The 19,884-nt window shown below is 42.9% G+C and overlaps 1 protein-coding gene across 4 annotated transcripts in view; it reads right to left on the minus strand.

Moving 5' to 3' along the window:
• Nucleotides 1-19,884, minus strand: part of AMBRA1 (autophagy and beclin 1 regulator 1) — a 204,693-nt gene that overhangs the window by 119,009 nt on the left and 65,800 nt on the right. For all 4 annotated transcript variants that reach the window (XM_038405851.2, XM_038405850.2, XM_043515739.1 and 1 more), the window contains one exon: nucleotides 9,383-9,565. In XM_038405851.2, the coding sequence (XP_038261779.1) occupies nucleotides 9,383-9,565 (183 nt within the window). The remainder of the gene's footprint in view (nucleotides 1-9,382; nucleotides 9,566-19,884) is intronic.

A 19,884-nucleotide genomic window follows, 5' to 3' on the forward strand; every position in this document is an offset into this window, starting at 1 on the left:
GGGTAAAATTAAGCAAAGTAAAAATTTAGGTTACACCAAAAATCTCTTTACTGGCAGGGAGAGATGTATTAAGACTGTGGAATAAACTCCCAAAGGTAGCAGATAAAGCACTAGACACAGACTGCAGGGAACAATCCTGTCCATGGCTGAAGAGATGGAAACTAACAGAATAGGTCTTTTTCATCTCTTGTGCGTGTAACAGCTGAGATAGTAGCCAGGTAAAGTTAGTAAAGACATGGTACCTTCCCAGTATTTCACCTTTTTCTTCTGAAAGCTAAATATGATAATCTTTCACTAGAAGCTGTTCCAGGGGAAACACCAGAGAAATCCTCATCAATTTATCAGCTAAAGCTTCCTTAAGCCAGCAGGATTCTAGATGGCTGCATTTATTAACAGCTCTCCTGACTGCCAAAAAGAACACAGTCTTGATTACCTCTCAGAGGGCCATTCAGGAAGAAATAAAATGAGTTTTACAAGATAAAAAAAAATGCACTTCAGAAGGTCAAGTGTCTCTGACAAGCACCACATACTAGAGGATTCATCACCTGGTCAAAAGAGAAACACAGCAGCAGCTCCCAGCTAAATGCTGAGGATTAATCACCTCAGAAAAAGACCAATTTGAAAGCACAGTGAAACAGACTCACAAGCTTACTATATACGTTCTGAACAGGCAACCAGTTGTGTCTATTCCAATCCCACCTGTCACATTGACATATGATTAGGGACCCACCATCACCTTTTGAAATGAGACTAACCAAATCAGTGGCTGCATTAGTCATTAGTGCTTGGAAGCTTCATGGGATAGACTGAAACTGTCTGTAAATAGCAAAATAATATAAAACTACCACAACCATGCAGGTTCTGTCTGGAACATCACTAGGGCTCTGCCTGTATAAACAGAGCACACCGCCCAGGAACCAGCCTCCTTCCAGAGATAGGACAACTGCATTAGCCAAGGTAAAGTTCCCAACATTTACTGTCCATTTGACTACTTCCCATCAGTAAGTGTGACGGGGAGACCCCACACCAGGTCTATCCCAACAGCAAGAATACTCACAGTAATTGGTGCTACTCTGCAAACACTTTACAGCCCTGCAACATACACTGGCTGCTCACCGTAGACTTTCAATATCCATACTGGACTTAGGGGGTCAAAAATTAACATAAAGCCACTTCTCTACATATTGAGCCATTAACAGACTCCAGGATTCTCACCCAACAGGTGATTGGGGGGGGGGGGGGGAGGAAGAGTTGAAAGTGCTATTTGTTTGGGATCATGACCTTGTAGAAGATCAAAGAGCATTTAACACAAAGCCCTGCATGGCCAATCAGATGCAAGCAATGACTCTCCTTTCCTCCTAAATTGCTCCCCCATTCCCCATCAACTATATTTGGTCCCTTCTGCTCATCAATTTCACTGCTATAAACTCAAAGCAAATGGAAGGCAATGAATATAATGCTGTTGTGTGAGGGAGTTACAGGCAGCAATTGCAGAATACAGACAGGTGGTTACTTCCTGGAGCTACTCTTAGGAAAGAACATAGTTTTAAGAGTGCCCCATCTTATTGAGAGTCATCAGAATTGCTCAGGAAGCTGGAGCCATCAACGCTGTGAGAGCACTGTTGCCAGGAAGCTCAAGCTACTGAAGCCTAAGTTGGCACTGGTATGCAAAAACTCATCCAAGCAGCACCCTTGTGGGAGTCAGCATTCATGGTAACAGGATGCTATTCTGCAGAAGCTAACAATATCCTGCTAATAGCAGTCTCACTGCAAGGAAGAAGTCTTGAACTATCACTACATCCATGCATTGTCGTTGTGCATTAAGACTAAGAAGAGGGGTGCAAGAGGTTAAAAATAAATGTAAAGAATCAGGGAAGACAGAGCTGCAGGCTATGATGAGTAGGTCACAGGCCAAATTAAGACACTTCCCAACCACTAGTAAGCAAAGTGTAGATTCAGTATCTTTCCCATTCCTCCAGTCCTTCCAGGGTTCTTTACCTGCACTGTTTTAAAGGAGAGGAATATAATTAATATAAATTGTTGCATGTTTGTTAGTGATATCCCAGTGCTTAGTGTCCCAATACAAAGATTTTTAGTAGAAAGAGACAGAACGAAAACAAAAACCACCACCAAGTCCTAGGTGATCCCTTTCTACTTAAACTGCTTCTGAGAATGCCCCTCTTCATCAAACAATGGGAAGCAAAGCAATGTGGGATAGGAGTAAGCTTAAATCAGTACCCCACTACGCTTCCTCCTTAGATGCAGAGGAAGAGAGATAAAGAGGATCTGGGACGAAAATGGAATAATAAAGTCAGGTACAGAAAAAATTTAAGCTCCTGCTTTTAACAGCTCTATCTGGACTCCAGTGACAAGAAACCATCACTCAGAAGAGTATTCGTTGTAGTTATGCCAGTAAAAGTGATCACGGACAATTTGCAATTTTCACATCTACATCTCCTGCAGAGAGACAAGTAGTTAGGAACCATTAGGAAAGGAATAGACAATAAGACAGAAAATATCATAATGCCATTATATAAATCCCTGGTACACCCACACCTTGAATATTGCATGCAATTCTGGTCACCACATCTCAAAAAAAAGATATATTAGAATTAGAAAAGGTACCGAGAAGGGCAACAAAAATGATTAGAGTTATGGAACAGCTTCCATATAAGGAGAGATTAAAAAGACTGGGAAAGCTTGGAAAAGAGACGACTAAGAGAGGATATGATAGAGGTCTATAAAATCGTGAATGATATGGAGAAAGTAAATAAGGAAGTGTTATTTATCCTTTCCCATAACACAAAAACCAGGGGTAACCCAATGAAATTAACAGGCAGCAGGTTTAAAACAAATAAAAGGAAGTACTTCTTAATACAATGCATAGTCAACTTGTGGAACTTGTTGCCAGGGGATGTTGTGAAGGCCAAAACTATAATGGGGTTCAAAAAAGAATTAGATAAGTTAAGAAGGCTAGGACCCAAGTGGCTATTAGCCAAGATAGTCAGAGATGCAACCCCCTGCGCTGGGTGTCCCTAGCCACCGTTTTCCAGAAGCTGGGAGCGGACAACAGGGGATGGATCATTTGATGATTACCTGTTCATTCCCTCTGAAGCATCTGGCATTTGCCACTGTCAAATGAAAGGATATGGGGTTAGCTGGACAATTGGTCTGACCTAGTATGGCTGTTCTTAAGATCTTATGCAATATCTATGCCTGGAGTATTTGTACATCAAGGTCCTAGAAGTCTCTGCTCATCAGCATTTCTTGGCCAGGCACATGTCACCCAGAAGTCTCATGTATGCATCTGCTAGTTTCTTTTTTCATTTTATTTATATGGTGGTCATATAAATTCAACCATCCAGGATGACACTTCTTGTTCTTGCATTAACGATCCTACAGATCACAGTTCCTTCTGGCCTACATCTCAGAACTGGTCACCTTATGTATCCTCTTGAAAAAGAGGAGATCTCCTGATCTTCCTGGCTGAATGTTTAGCCAGCCATATATCTTTCCCCTTTGTGTATGTGTAAATAAGCAGACCAAGTCAACCTCACAAGCTTTACTTATAAGCTGGCCTGGAATGGAGAAGTCACCGTGACAAGACAAAACAGTAATAGTCTGCTGTGCTGCTCACCGAAGTAACTACCCCATACCTCTGCCAGTGCATGTAAATTCAAGTTCTCAAAGGCACTGGAAATCTGATAATTATGGAACATCTCCATGTAGGATAGAAGAGAGTGGCACTGAACGTAAACCAGTTCTCTTCTTTATAAAATCAAGGTCAGAGGGTGCAGCTCTCAGATCCTAAAGCCTCCCGTTTCTTTATGAAAAGATGACAGCTGTTGGAGGAACTCTGAGATGACTCCTTTGGATCCCAGTGTGAGAGGTCAGTGAGGCTGTCAAGAATGGTGAAGAGAAGGCAGGTAGGAGGCTGGAGGCCTTTGTTGGAAAGGCCATGGCTTATCCTACCATGCCTAGAGTATTTAATTTAAACCTGCTGCAAGGTAACTTGCTAAGAGACTTGTAGGTCTGGGAACCAAACATTCCACAGCTGGCCTCATTATAGAAGAGAACCAAGTAATCCTTGATGCTCTGAAGCATGTGAACATTCTGAAGAACACTCATCCACTCTGCAAGTCAATAGGTGGCTGTCATGAACCCATGATCTTATCGATTGGCGTTGCCAAAGACTGGCACCAGCTGTGCACACACTCCAGTCACAGATCTCTGTCTAGGCATTTCTAGTGCACTTGCATTGAACTGAAAAACCTAAATATCATGATGGGACCTCAGTTCAAAGAGCCCAGTCCCTCTCCTTGTCCATAAGAGATACTGCCGAGGACTGCTCATTTGTGTCACAGTTACATATCAGAAAGGATCTTTCCCAGTACTGATGGGAATTGTTCGCCTTTACAGTCCAATTTACAGGATTTAGGAGGGAAGAAACAGAGCTAACAGTGAGCAGTGCTGGTATAACAGTGACGTCTCCTATGGGATGAATAGTACCGGAGTCAGAGTAGAGAATGGGAGAGAGACAGCACACATATAGAAGGGGAGAAGGTACAAAGATTAAACAAATGTAATTGCTGAGCTCTTCCCAATCTATATTCTAACAGGCAGCCCATTTTTGAAGGCAGACAGAGGGAGTCAGCCACAATCACACCTTTAGACTTGGCTTGAAACCCTTTATGAAACTGTGGTGAAGCATTTCCGTGAAGGTTTTCAGACAGAGCAACATATTGACCTAAATATTTGCCTTTCTGACAAACACACACAGTAAATCTGCATTCTCTCCCATGCGTGCGGCAGACAGAGACAGGGAGATAGAAGGCAGAAATTCAGGACACGGAAATATTTCTGCATATGAATATGGCAATCAATCTGTACTGCATGCAAAGATTTTAACCTGCTGGTGTCCAAGGAACTCCAAGAGCATTGCCCACTGCAAGGATGACCCCTGTGTCAGAAGTGCTCCAAGTGAAAGGAAATCTCCAAGAGAAACCTGCTCTCTCATGCAAGGCAATTTAAGGAATTTTAAGCCTGCTGGATTTACTGAAATCAACAACAAGGACATCTTCCCCTCATTAAATGTACCAAAGCATGCTCCTCATTTCAAGTATGCTGGAGGATTGCAAACAAGGCTGGGACATTAGGGAGCCCAAGATGGATGAGGGCTTGTCTACAGGGAAAACTTTTACCAGTTATACTGCTAGAATTGTTTCAGTGTAGTTAGATAGGCCCCACATGGACACTCCTATTCCTGAATCAGAGTGTGTCGGCATGGGGAGATATACCACTATAACTATAACAGTTTAAATTCACATCTTAGTTTATACTGGCATAACTTTCCTGTGCAGACAAGCCCTGAGCTTACATTTGTCAGTCATACTTAGTATGGAAAAGTATGCTGAAGCTGAGAGGTTAAACATATATGAGTGGGAAGTGAACAGAATCTGTCTTAGGAGAAAATCTCAACAGGGTTGCACAGGAGAGAGCGGGGTTTGGGGCAGAGAGGAGAAGGTGGGTACTGGTGGCAATGCTACAGGGCTACAAGAGTGTAAACTTGGCATTGCTGGGGAACAAGTTTCTTGTGGGCCAGCAAATCTGAAAGCACACAATAATAACCCTTAAAACTTAAAACCCTGCAAAAAAGAGTGAAGGAGCTGAACAAGGCCTGGGCCTCCAGAGCCCTGTGCAAATATGGAAAGGGTGAAGGATGACAACTATCGCTGCCAGCTCAGAGGCCCAGATCCAGTAGAGCACCTGGGTACTAACCATCACATATGCCTCCTTCGCCAGGATCCCTAAACAAAGACTGAAGAAGGGGAGAGAAAATTTACAATTGGATTCATCCAGAATAGAAAGACAAGAAACCAAGGCAGTTTGCTGACACTTCAGGGAATGCTCTCTAGGATTCCAGAAGCAAAAGCAAGCCACTGAAAGCTGAAAAGCATGGTGATGAGGGAAGATCAAAGTACTGTCTTATCCCCATCTTTCTCATCCATCACAGAAGGCTGGAGATATGTGGTTTAAGGTCTGAGGCCTTTTTTCTGCAGCCATATTAGGACAGCAGCAGTCATGAGCTATAAAGCCGGGGGGGGGGAAAAAAAAAAATCACATCCTTGCATTCCATCTAAATTACATTAAAACAAAGAACTATTGGGCTGTTAAGAAGGAGCTCCTGTCCTAACAGTACCCACCATCACCAGATAAAGAGACAGATCTTTAAACATCTTAAGAAAACTGTTTGACAGCATTCTGTCTGGCAAGGAATCACTTATTAACAGTTGTGACTGTGAAATCTATAAGTCTTTATTGTTTTGCCTTCATGGTTCCTGCTTCTCTATTGTTTATCTATATGATTTCTGTCTGGTTCTTTGTTTGTCTGTTACATAACTAATTTCACAAGATTTAAATCAATTAAGGTGGTGGAGTATGATTGGTTAAAGAATTGTTTCACAATATGTTAGGATTGGTCAAAGAATTGTTTTGTAGTACTTTAGTTTAAAATGATTGGGTAAGGTATAGCTAAGCAGGGCTCAAGTTTCACTATATAAACTGGGGTCCGAAAGGAAGTTTCTTGGAATCTAACCTCAGGACACAGCCCAGGGTCAGAGCTGCCAGACTCAACACCCCACCAACCATATCAGGCAGAAACTGGAGGAGCTCCGGACAACCTGATCCTAATTGACCACCAGGAAAAGTATGGTTTCAGAGTAGCAGCCGTGTTAGTCTGTATTCGCAAAAAGAAAAGGAGTACTTGTGGCACCTTAGAGACTAACAAATTTATTGGAGCATAAGCTTTCGTGAGCTACAGCTCACTTCATCGGATGCATTTGGTGGAAAATACAGTGGGGAGATTTACATACACACAGAGAACATGAAACAATGGGTTTTATCATACACACTGTAAGGAGAGTGATCACTTAAGATGAGCCATCACCAGCAGCGGGGGGGGGGGGGGGAGGAGGAGGAGGAAAACTTTTCATGGTGACCAAGGTGCCACAAGTACTCCTTTTCTTTTTTCAGGAAAAGTATGTCTGCCTTATTGGCAGTGGTGAGCACTGTATGCTTAGCATGTGTATTCTGCTTTGGTAACTGTTAATAAATAGAGGTTAAGAATATTACTGTATAAGGCACTTTCACCAGTAAAAGGTCCCGCAAACCCTCAGAAGAATACGCCTGGAGCCCTAGGAACTGGGAAAGGGTGGGGGTGCCTAAATTAACCACGTTATGCCTTGAGCCCTTGGAAGGATAAAGGTGGGGTGCCCTAGACAGTGCGGGTAACTGGAAGCTAAACCAGCTCAATAAGAGCAGAAAAGGGAAAGATGAATCAGAAAAGGGAAAGCACAGAAGGGACAGTTGGAAAGTGGAAGGAAAACAAAAGAGGCTTCACTGTGAGAGGTCAGCGGACAAAACTGAAAGATGAGTCACAAGACAAGTTCCAGTGCAAAGGCCTCCACACTAGGTCCCTGTTATCAGCCAGAGAGACGATGAAGCAGAGGAAAGAGAGACAGAGAATACCTGTAAGATGCAGAGGGGCAGAATTCAACATGGAACATTCATTCCCAAAAAGCTCGGTTAGCACAGAGGGAAGAAAGACTCCTTTTCCCTCAGCATGAAATGAAAGGCGACCTCAGTGTGCCTGAGTGAATTGCTTCCTGGAATGGGCTCTGGCATTGCGTGAATATTATCTGCAGGGGAACACATTTCTCTACAGGTATCGGATTTGCTGTGTGAAAGGAGAATGTACCATCCATTTTCACCAGCAGAACCACCTTTCCCAGAAGATGAATGGGAGGCAAGAATGGAAATACTAAGGGCTGTGTTTTCTGGGATCTCCCCTCACAAAATGGGTCCGTGAGGCTGTCACACTGATGCTCCTTCAGCCGTAGAGTTGCTTAGGGAAAGCTATTAGGCAGCTGATACTTCTGCATATCTCCCCTCATTTACATCTTACACAAACAAGGCCACAATGGAAAGGGAAGATGCATGCACTCCCCCTGCACTTTTGAGTATTTAATTGCTGGAGCATGAAATGACAGCTCCACAGAATAACATTTCAGAAAAATTCTGCCACCCCCTTAATCCTCACCAGGAAAGAGATTTATCTGCTGCTACTCTGGGAGGTGTTAGGTTCAATATTGTCCTTCATAAAAGGGGCTTCACCTTGAATCAAATGACATGGGGTATGCTGCTACCCCAGCAGGTGGCACTGTAGGAAGTGACGGTAAGAACTCTGGCAGTGGGAGAGGTCAATCCTTCTGATGCCAGAAGGAGACACTGTTGAAGACAGTCTAGAAGCCCAGGCTATTGGGGTGCTCACGGCTCCCACAGTCCCAATACCCCATAGCAGATTGTTTTGTGTGGGGATCTTGTGGATGGAGAACTAAGTGTGATAAGGATCAAAATAAAAGTGGATACTTGCAACAGCTGGGAAAATTCTACTTTGAAATCGAACGAGTAATGAATGAATGGAAAGGTCACAATCAGCAGAGCAGGGAATGCAAAATGTACCTTTCTTATCTCAGTGCCTCTGACAGTAACTGGATCCCAAGCTCTTTGAGCAACCCACTACAGTTAGTCAGATGGCTGTGTGAAGAACCTCACCCTTCCATATAGTGGAAAGAACTTGCTGCAAGTCAGTTTGTCAGGGCACAAAGTGAGAATACAGAATGGTCCAACAGCACAGTTCCAAGCAGAGGCTTGCATGGAACCCAGCACAGGGGATTAAGAATGGAGGATGGTCTCAGCTAAGAGGAAAACTACTCAGCAGAAATAGTGTGTGAGAGAACCAGTCATCCTAGAGGTTTGCTGTCCTCAGCTCTGACTGGAGGAATCTCTCTTTCTGCCACACATTGGTCCAGTTATCTGTACTGAAGTCAGGGTTCAACCTTATAACCCCTGTGAGAAGGGAGCTATTTGAAAGTACTCACCAGCCCCCCAAAGGTGTCTCCATAGCTACAGTAAATGGAGAATGGAAGCACATGCTGGCTGTGCTCTCCCTCTACTCAGCTCAATGAAGCACCACTGTCCCCTGAAAGATGTTACTTGCTCCTACTCTGCTATAGCTTTGAGCGCATGTCCCGCCTTGGATTCTGCCTTTGACATGAAGAGCAGGATAGGATACTGCTTAACCAGAACTCCAGCAGCAAGTCAGCTGGAGGCATCATGAAGTGAAGTAGGCAGCTCAATTTGTGTCTCATTTATTATTATAAAAGTGCAGGGGACTGATTAGTGACAGATGCTGCTCTAATTTCTGATCAAATGGCCTAAACAAGCCTGAGACAAGTTTGCTTGCTGAAGAATAGAAACTTATAGAGCAGCCATTGGGTAGACAGTGTGATGTAGTGGGAAGAGGCAGGGTGCACACTCTTACTCAAAGTCTTCAAACTCCAGATCATTTCCCTCTACAGACGGGCCTTGGTTCTCTGAGACGGAAGCAGATGACGAGGACGAGCGAAGACGATTCTGTTGGTAACGCATGGAGCGCTGGCGAATGCTGTCCCTCCGGGAAAGATACTGGATCATTCTCTGGGCATAATATGCTGCAGGAGACAACCTGAAAAAGGAAGAGAGAGAAAGAAACACGTTATAACCTGTAACTTGAGGACCCAAAGGAGCAGAGAATGAGAGTGCAATCCTACTTTTCCTGTTGAAATCTGAGCTTCCAAATGATCATGGGCCAAAGAACATTACACCCCATACACACTGACTGGGAAATAGATGTTACGGAGACAAACAAAAAATAGGAAAAGAGCAATGGAGAAGAGTGCAAGGAAACTTCCCCTTTAAAGATGAGCCTTCCACCTCATTCTCCTGTTGGGGAGACAGACACAACAGTATCTGCAGACAGCACCACTGATGGTTGACAGACACTGTTTCTTCAGATTCCTTGGAACATGCTCTTTCATTTATCACAATAGTTCTCAAACTTTTGTGCTGATGACCCCTTTCACATAGGAAGCCTCTGAGTGCAACCCCTCCTTATAAATTAAAAACGCTTTTTATATATTTAACACCATTATAAATGCTGCAGGCAACACAGGGTTTGGGGTGGAGAATGACAGCTCACGACCCCCAATGTAATACCCTCATGACCCCCGAGGGGTCCCGACCTCCAGTTTGAGAACCCCTGATTTATCATCATCTCAGCCACCTAATTTCAGAAGAGGGCTCTGAATAACCACCAAGAACCAAGGCCATTCACAATAAGGACCCTGTTAATCTGTTCTGAGGGGAAAGGCAGCAGCAACCTTCAGATGAGCCGTTAAGCAGAGGTCTGTGCCTGCTGCTAGTCTCCACAATACAAGGTACAGGAGGAACTTAATTTTTCACGAAGAGCTACAAACAAATAGTTTGTTGAAGGCCCTTTAGAATTTAGTTCCTTCGGACTAAAAATTCTAATGACCTGGTCAATAATCAAACAGATTTTATCAACCTAGGCTGTGCACAGTCTGTAGATGGAGACTGATAGCAGTTGCTACACTCCTGGAATATACATTCTTGTTATTGTAAAGCACTTTGGGATATCCAAGAGTATGAAAGAAATAATGAGAAACCAACATCTATTCACCTGTGTCTAGCAGTCCCCCCACTGCCATACCATAAATCCTGAGCACGCATAAATGCTTCTACACGTAACCAGCACCTGTTACAGACGGACAGGAAAATGACTATGTCCTAGTAGTCAAGACCATATTAATAGCTGGCCAGAAGGAATCTCCTTTAGCTGAGCCTAGCAATGAAATTCTCTTTTCACTGGGAAGACCAGCGAGACAACTAGGGTCTTGAGTCACTCTTCCACATGACAGACTAGCTCTAGTGATCTGTACTCTCCAACACTCCCTACTTGATACCAGCCTGCTTTTCTCTCTACATATGCTTGATTAGACAATCTCAGGAGGCCAACAAAACAACTTTTAGTGGCCAATATACGTCATTCAATATCTAATCAAACAGTAATAATCCAGATTTCTTCCTGCAGCACTTGATCCAGAAGAGGGGGTTAATCACATAAGTCACTGGGGTAAGCAGAAGGGTCACTTCAGAGACCACAATAGATGAACAGTGCCACTCACCAAAAAGCAGGACATTCATACGAGTGCCAAATGGAGTCAAAGCTCAACAGCTCTGTCTCACTTTGCAAACAGAAGGGCTGAGGTTTCACTCAGCGAGGGCAATCTCATCAGGTAACCACTGCATTTACCAACTCAGATGGATGCCTTCATGTTAAGACGCTTTGTGTGTTGTAATGATGCTCATTTTGTAATATGATAATGCCGTTAACTAAAGAGATCTGATGACTATATTCCTTTGCTAATGTCTCTTTAAACAAAAGCTCACTGTTGTAATGATTATTGTTTTGTTTCTAATAGTTATATGGCAAGGATTTGTACGCTGTTAATACTTCCTAAATAAATAGTTTGAAAAACACTGCAACAGAAGCAGGGCCAGCTGCCTTGCACTCAGATAGGAAGGCTTATCTTAATTCCTGCTCATCTGCAGTTTGGCCTTGGTCTGCATCAACAATTGTGTGTCAATATCCCCTAATTCCTTGGTGTTGAAAGATATTTTCTCCCTTCTCTCCTTGCGTTTCCTGTGCGCATGCATGTACATGTTCATGTGATTTTTCTAGTACAAAGATTTACTAGGGGTACAAACCTTTAACACCTCAAATACTTAGTATGCTAGGAAGGTAGTTATTTGTTTATAAAAATGCCTGTTTAGGGTTAGAACTGAACTCTTGACTATTTGGGATTAGAGTCTCACTCTTTGCCTAGTCTGCACTGGCTGCCCTGAATGAAATGTGCTCAGATTTTAACTAGTGCAATTCAGAAGTGTCTCCTATGCCCTTAAAGTTCACTTTGCACTTCCAGCCTCTCATATCCCACTGAATCATGGAAGGAAAAATCCTCATGCACTCGTTGGAATTTATTTATTTTAATGGGATGGGAACAGTGGCGCTGGAACATTTTTAACAGTGGGGGTGCTGAAAGCCAACCCCTTTGCCACTGTCCAACCACCCCACAACACACACCCCAGAGTTGAGACTGGCAGCTGAGAGCTCAGGAGCTTGGGGCTGGCAGCCCAGGGGTGCTGCATCACCCTCCACACCCATAGTTCCTGCGTCTATGGATGGGGAGGTATAAAACCTCATTTCTAGTGCAAATGCACTAGGAATAGGAGAGGGGAAATTGAGACAACAACTCTAATTTTACAGTGCAGATTAAAGTGCACTTCTACTCTGAAAAAGATTAAAAAAATAGCCTCCTGGGACTCATTGTTTCTGTTTCCAGATCAACTGTACTCCGTTTACAAGTACAAAACTGTGTTGTCTAACTGCCAGCACTACACATTCACCATAAAATCAGAGTCAAGCTAGGTTCTTTCTGGAATAGGCATCCCCACCAGTAATAAGATTCTGCAAGTCAAACTCTGCCTTAAATTACACTGCTCAATCCTATTATATTCTGTATGGGGAGAGCACAGGTGCAACAAACGGCAAAATGTGCCCTGGCAATCGGAACTTAATTAACAATTTTGTTATTGATACACAGAGCACAAGAAACTCCAGCTCACTTTCCCAGAATTGTGCAGGTTATGACAGGAATAAAATTTAGTGAGAATTATTCATAGGTTCCAAGGCCAAAAGGGACCATTGTGATCATCTAGCCTGATGTCCTGTACAACACAAGTCAGAGAACTTCCCCTCAAAAGCTTCCAGAACATTTTCAGAAAATCATCCAATTTTGATTTTAAAATTGCCAGCGATGCAGAGTCTACCACAACCTGTTCCACTGATTACCTTCACTGCTAAAAAAAAGTCACACCCTATTTCCAGTCTGTCTAGCTTCAACTTCCAGTCACGGGATCAAGTTATACCCTTCTCTGCTAGATTGAAGAGCCTATCAAATATTTGTTCACCATGTAGGTACTTAGAGACTGTACTCAAGTCATCCCCTAACATTCTCTGTGTTAAGCTAAACATACTTAGCTCCTGAAGTCTAACTATAGGGCAGGTTTTCTAATCCTTTAATCATTCTTGTGGCTCTTCTCTGAACCCTCTTCAATTTATCAACATCCTTCTTAGATTGTGGACACCAAACCAGACAGTATTCCAGCAATGGCATTCCAGTACCAAATGAAGAGGTAAAATAACCTTACTACTCCTACTTGAGATACCCCTGTTTATGTAGCCAAGGATTGCATTAGCCCTTTTAGTCACAACATTGAATGTTCAGCTGATTATCCACAACAACTCAGAAATCTTTTTCAGTCACTGCGTCCCAGGACAGGGTGCCTATCTTTTAAGTATGGCCTATTTTCTTTGTTCCTCGACGTATACATTTCCATTTAGCCATATTAAAACGCATAGTTTGCTTGCTCCCAGCCTCCCAAGGGATCCAGGTTGCTCAGTATCAGTGACCTGTCCTCTTCCTTATTTACCATTTGCCCAATTTTTGGATCATTTGTGAACTTTATCTGTGATGTTTTTATGTTTTTTCCCAAATCATTGATAAAAATGTTAAACACCACAGAGCCAAGAACTGATCCCTCTGGGAGGAGGTGTCCCACAAATACACCTGCTTGATGATGATTCCCTGTTTACAATTACATTTTGAGACCTCTTAGTAATTTTGAGACCTATTCAGTTCTTTCTGCTATCACCAGCAGCAAACATAGGGAACAGATTGGTTATGGTGCTTCTGTCCCCAGCCCACAATGCCACAATTCAGAGCAGAACCACATTCGAGATGATTTTGAGAGATGGATTGCTATAGCCCTTTGTCAGAGGCTTCCCCACTGCAGTAAAAGTGCATCTTTCTAAGAAGACCCCTCACCCTTACACACCCCAGGTATCAGAGTAGCAGCCATGTTAGTCTGTATTCACGAAAAGAAAAAGGAGTACTTGTGGCACCTTAGAGACTAACAAATTTATTTGAGCATAAGCTTTTATGAGCTACAGCTCACTTCATCGGATGCATTCATTGGAAAATACAGTGGGGAGATTTATATACACAGAGAACTTGAAACAATGGGTGTTATACACACTGTAAGGAGAGTAATCATTTAAGATGAGCTATTACCAGCAGGAGAGCGGGGGGGGGGGGGACGGGGACTTTTTGTAGTGATAATCAAGGTGGACCATTTCCAGCAGTTGACAAGAACGTCTGAGGAACAGGGGGGGGGGGGGGAAGGTGGGGAGAATAAAACATGGGGAAATAGTTTTACTTTGTGTAACGACTCATCCACTCCCAATCTCTATTCAAGCCTAAATTAATTGTATCCAGTTTGCAAATTAATTCCAATTCAGCAGTCTCTCCTTGGAGTCTGTTTATCAAGTTTTTTTGTTGAAGGATAGCCACTCTTAGGTCTGTAATGGAGTGACTGGAGAGACTGAAGTGTTCTCCAACTGGTTTTTGGATGTTATAATTCTTGACATCTGATTTGTGTCCATTTATTCTTTTACGTAGAGACTGTCCAGTTTAACCAATGTACATGGCAGAGGGATATTGCTGGCACACGATGGCATACCTCACATTGGTAGATGCGCAGGTGAACGAGCCTCTGATAGTGTGGCTGATGTGATTAGGCGTTATGATGGTGTCTCCTGAATAGATATGTGGACACAGTTGGCAACGGGCTTTGTTGCAAGGATAGGTTCCTGGGTTAGTGGTTCTGTTGTGTGGTGTGTGGTTGCTGGTGAGTATTTGCTTCAGGTTGGGGGGCTGTCTATAAGCAAGGACTGGCCTGTCTCCCAAGATCTGTGAGAGTGATGGGTCGTCCTTCAGGATAGGTTGTAGATTGTTTCATGTTCTCTGTGTATATAAATCTCCCCACTGTATTTTCCACTGAATTCATCCGATGAAGTGAGCTGTAGCTCATGAAAGCTTATGCTCAAATAAATTTGTTAGTCTCTAAGGTGCCACAAGTACTCCTTTTCTTTTTACACCCCAGGTAATCTGCCTCACTGCCTGCTCCCAAGGAAATTTCAATTCAAAGAGACACGTCAATGGAGAACTGAAGAAATTCATCTATCATGCACCACTCCTGCTGCGATCCCAAACCCTTTGACACCAAGAATCTCAGCCAACAACATACAACATGGCTAAACCGAAAAACTACTGAGTTTTAATCTTAAAATATATCCAAGATGAACAACTTTTTTTTTTTAACAAAACCTCAGAAAATTTTACTGGTGGGCTTCCCCATTTGTCTTTGTCCTATAAGTCCTCAGTGCAGAAAAAAAAAAATGAGAAGCAATATGCTGGTGAGGCAACAACTGTTCTCTTATTTGTCCTCTCTTCTCTATATAGGTCTCTTAAGACACCCTGATTATTAGATTCAGCCAGTCCTTTGCTAAAGCCAGTACAACAGCAAGCTAAACATTAGTTCATTTCTGTATTCCCCACCCATTTCTCCAACAGGCCAGTGACAAAAAACAGATTAGCACCTTCGACATACCAGAGTAAAATCCAGACTAATGAGTAGCTGTGTCATCCCTGCCCTGTAATCTGGGGTGCCCTGTACAATGCCTTGTTTCTCTCAAACAGCCACCACATGTAAGTCACTCCCAGCTACATCTGTGCATGTGCTGAAGCCAGACAGTCACATCTTGGCTCTTAAAAGCCTTAAAAATTACGACCTGGTGATCCCAACACACTCCCAGTTCCAGATTTTCCCTCAGAAACCTATGACCTATACTGCCCAACCTTCTCCTGGACAGTACAAATATATTAAATTCGTTATTCCTATTAAGTTTGTTATTTCTTTAAAGGAAATAATATGTACACAACTTGTTACCCAGATACTTCAACTTGAACATACTGGATTAGATAAAAACAGTAAAATAAACTGATTAACTACAAAGAGAGATTTTGAGTATAGGTAATGAGGCATAAAAGTCAGAAATGGTTACAAGAAAAATAAAGATAAAATGTTTACTAATGCCTAACAAACTGAATTCGAGTCAAGCAAAGTTTTTCAGCTCATGCTCCAGCAGATTAGTGACCAAATTCTCAAATTGGAATCTCTCCCACAGAGTCTAACACCTGCTTCCTTTGTCTCTTCAAGTGCAGTGAATGTGATGGGCAGAAAGAAAGAGGGTCCCTTGGGGTGTTTGTCCCTTCTTTTTATAGTTTCAGTCCCCCTCTTGAAAAACATTTTCATCCAAGAACCAGGAGCCAAAGAGAGTCTATGTGGAAGGATAGTCCCTGCTGGTTGTTTCACCTGTTTGAACTTCCTTTGTTTTCCCTTCCTGCTTGAAGACAGTGTTTACTGCTTAAATGCAAACTAAGCAGAGCACACATTCCTTTGTTTAGGTCAGACCTGTTTGCCAACTTCTGTTTGGAACATGGTTAACACCGTACAGGGGAATCTTATAACTTCACATACAACGTTGCCACACATTTTACCAGGACAACATTGACTGGCAAATTTTGAGTTTTCAGATGATATCTTACAAGGCCTACTTGTACAAAGATTATTACAATAGCATATAGGATGTGAATAAAGAGATGTATTCTGTCAGAGCCCCCTAGCAACACACAAACTTTGTAGCAGTTCACAAGACAGTAGGCTACTTTTGACACCACAGGATCCAAATTAACTCAGTACGTGAGGTGCATATGGATCACACAGATGCTTGCAGTGAATGGAATCCAATTACCAATGCAGATGGCACAGACTGAGAGACTGCATTGCTGGATGTGTGACAACAACTGTTCAAGATGCTGACTGTGAACCCTGAGGCCAATTTCGGCAGTGCAGAATTCAGCATCAAGCAGCACAGTCTAACAAAGACTACAGCATGGAGCAATGGTGCTGACCGATGAGGAACCTAGAGGAGAAGGATCTGAATGGCATCAAACACTTGCTTTAGTTTGCACTAAAGCAAAAGTTCAAAGATACTGCTCCCTAAAGAGAGAGGTGAGCATGCAGGGAGGGATTACTAGGCAATACAAAGTCCTTGGTTACAACCCACAGAACTCTAACCAGTCTGGCCATGTAGATAAATGGGCAATCAAGATCCTAGGGAAGACCACTTCTTTTCAGAATGAGGATTCTCCAAGCTTCAAGCATCCCTCCCTCCCCTTGTTTTCTGGGAAAACTCTCTACCTGCTGAAGGAACTCTTGTCTCTGTTCCTGAAAATACTTGAAGGATCGCTAAAGTAACACTAGGCACTCCTTCTAACCAAGGGAGAATTACACTTGCACTTTCATGTCCCCAGTCCCAAGCTGTCCAGAAGCAGGGTAACTTCTCCCTCCCTGTTGCTGACAGCAGAGTTGTTTAAAGCTGATGGATTTGCTTCCATTAGTACACAAGACTCAGCAGTCAATGTATATTTTAATTAAGTAACTGATTTACAGTTTCTACTCTGTTGTCAAGCCTTCAGGTACAATTAGATCAGCAGAGCAGGTCCCAAAACCTCCACTGTCTGGTATCAAGGTTCTGTGGTATGGCTTCCAGCACTTCATGGTTGTTCTCAAAGTCAGCCTGATGGCAAGATGGCAGCATGGGAATACCAGTCTACAATAGGAAAGTAAAAAAGAAAAAGGAGTACTTGTGGCACCTTAAAGACTAACAAATTTATTTGAGCATAAGCTTTCGTGAGCTACAGCTCACTGCATTGGATGCAGTCAGTGGAAAATACAGTGGGGAGATTTATATACACAGAACACGAAACAATGGGTGTTATCATACACACTTTAATGAGAGTGACCAGTGTGTATGGTAACACCCATTGTTTCATGTTCTCTGTGTATATAAATCTCCCCACTGTATTTTCCACTGTATGCATCCGATGAAGTGAGCTGTAGCTCACGAAAGCTTATGCTCAAATAAATTTGTTAGTCTCTAAGGTGCCACAAGTACTTCTTTTCTTTTTGCGGATACAGACTAACACGGCTGCTACTCTGAAACCTGTCAATAGGAAAGTAGGAATACACCTTTCCAGCAGCAGCTGTTCCACATAATGAAATATCTCCCCTTCAGGGGTTAACCCTCTTGTTCTATGCCTATTCCCTGCTTGAGGGAACAGAGCAAAAGACAATTGAAAAACAAGGAAACCAGGAGGCCTCTTCAGGCCTTTGGCAATGAAAAATAACTGCAAGTGAGCAAACACAGACTATTCATTCTAGTGATCTCACATATTGCCAGTTATCTTGCAGATTGTGCTACAGATACATGCCCACCCATTTGAACTGAGGCAAAGTTAGGTACCAGGCACTAACTGCTGCTCCTGTGTCTTCCACGCTTCCTGAGCGGAGAAGGACATATTGCATGTAAGCAACTCAACTCATCAGGGTCAACATTCAGACCTGCTGAATAGACAACGCCACATTCCTACCCATAGTAACTGCTCCAGCAACTTAAATTTTCTTGGAGTCTTTTCTACTACATACAGTCTGACATGTAGCTACTTGGAGAGACAGAGTCCAGGTAAAACTGTCTAGCTGGGATACTAATATGAACATCCTTTTTTCAAGCTGTACTAGCATAGCTGCCATCAAAGAGCACCTTTCCTAGGGCAGCAATTCCCTTGCTGCTTTCCTTCCCTTTTCTATTGTCTTAGTAAATCTGGAAGTCCAGGGAAAAGATTTAACAGCCAAGCTGACCCTGAAGTCCAACCAATGAGACCATCTAAACAGAGGACAGGCCCTTTCAACTTCATCATAAGATTCCTGGGAATTTTGAAACATAGCTTCAAAGTGATCCACGTATTCCTTGCCTCATTCCATATCCTACACTATTCATTCAAACGAAGCACCACTCCTCAAACAAAAAGTGGTGGGTGCAACCTAAAAATCTAGAACAGAATCACCTTGAACTGAAATTCTTTAAAGTGTGGCTGAAGCTGCCCTAGAGACAAGACACAAGACAAGCTTGTTTATTTTTAAAAAAAAATTTTTTTTTTTAAGTTATTTAATTCCATCTCTGCTTTGAGTAACTTTTCCACTGTGTCTTGTAGGAGGCATCTGGTAGGCTCAGACCTCTTGTTGCAACATCAGAAGATTCTGCAGCATACTCAACTGCAATCCATGGAAATAACTTCCCCTACATTTCTAGGAACGTCTAGGGGAAATTGGAAAGATCCCATTGTCTCAAAGGATGCCCTTTGGACCAGCATAATCAATAAACCTGAAGGAAGCTATGCAATGATCGTACCCTTACCCCACTCAAACTTTCAGCTCCAGTTGATGGATCCATGGACCTAACCCTTTGCAGGGGAGAAGGATCTGCTATTAATTGAACACAGGTTAATCTCAACAGTGGCCTTTTCCTCTAGTAGATCCTCATAATCCCAACTCTCACACTTAAAACTTCCACCACTACTTACAGCCCTCAAAGTTCCACGTGGTGAGAGCAAGAATTTGTTTTAAAAATTGTTTCCAAGATGAAAACTGCCCTTGATTTTGTTCCCCAGTGTAACAGATACCTGGAACAGCTGTACCTTCTGTCACGTTACAGAAATTCAACATGGAAAAGATCAACTGGGCTTTGTCTACTCAGACTTTTGTCAGTAAAACTTCTGTCCTTCAAAGGTGTGAAAAACACCCCCTCCCTCCCCCGAACAACAAAAGTTTTACTGCCAACAAGCACCGGTGTGAACAGAGCTTTGTCGGCAGGAGCACAAAGCTGCTGCTGCTCGTTGGGCGTGGAAGTTTTTTGTTGGCGAGAGCGCTCTCTCCTGCCGACAAACAGCAGCTTCACTGCGCACCTTTTAGCGGCCTGGCTGTATCGACACAATTGTGTTGCTAAAAGGTGCGTAGTGTAAACATAACCTAAGACTCATCTCCCAGAGAGCCACTCTGGATTTAGGTGTTCCAGTCAATGGGGTGTCTTCCACATTGCACCTAATAGCGCTCACTGTTAGG

This window comes from Dermochelys coriacea, chromosome 6 (genome assembly GCF_009764565.3).
Source record: "Dermochelys coriacea isolate rDerCor1 chromosome 6, rDerCor1.pri.v4, whole genome shotgun sequence".
Classification (NCBI taxonomy): Eukaryota; Metazoa; Chordata; order Testudines; family Dermochelyidae; genus Dermochelys; species Dermochelys coriacea.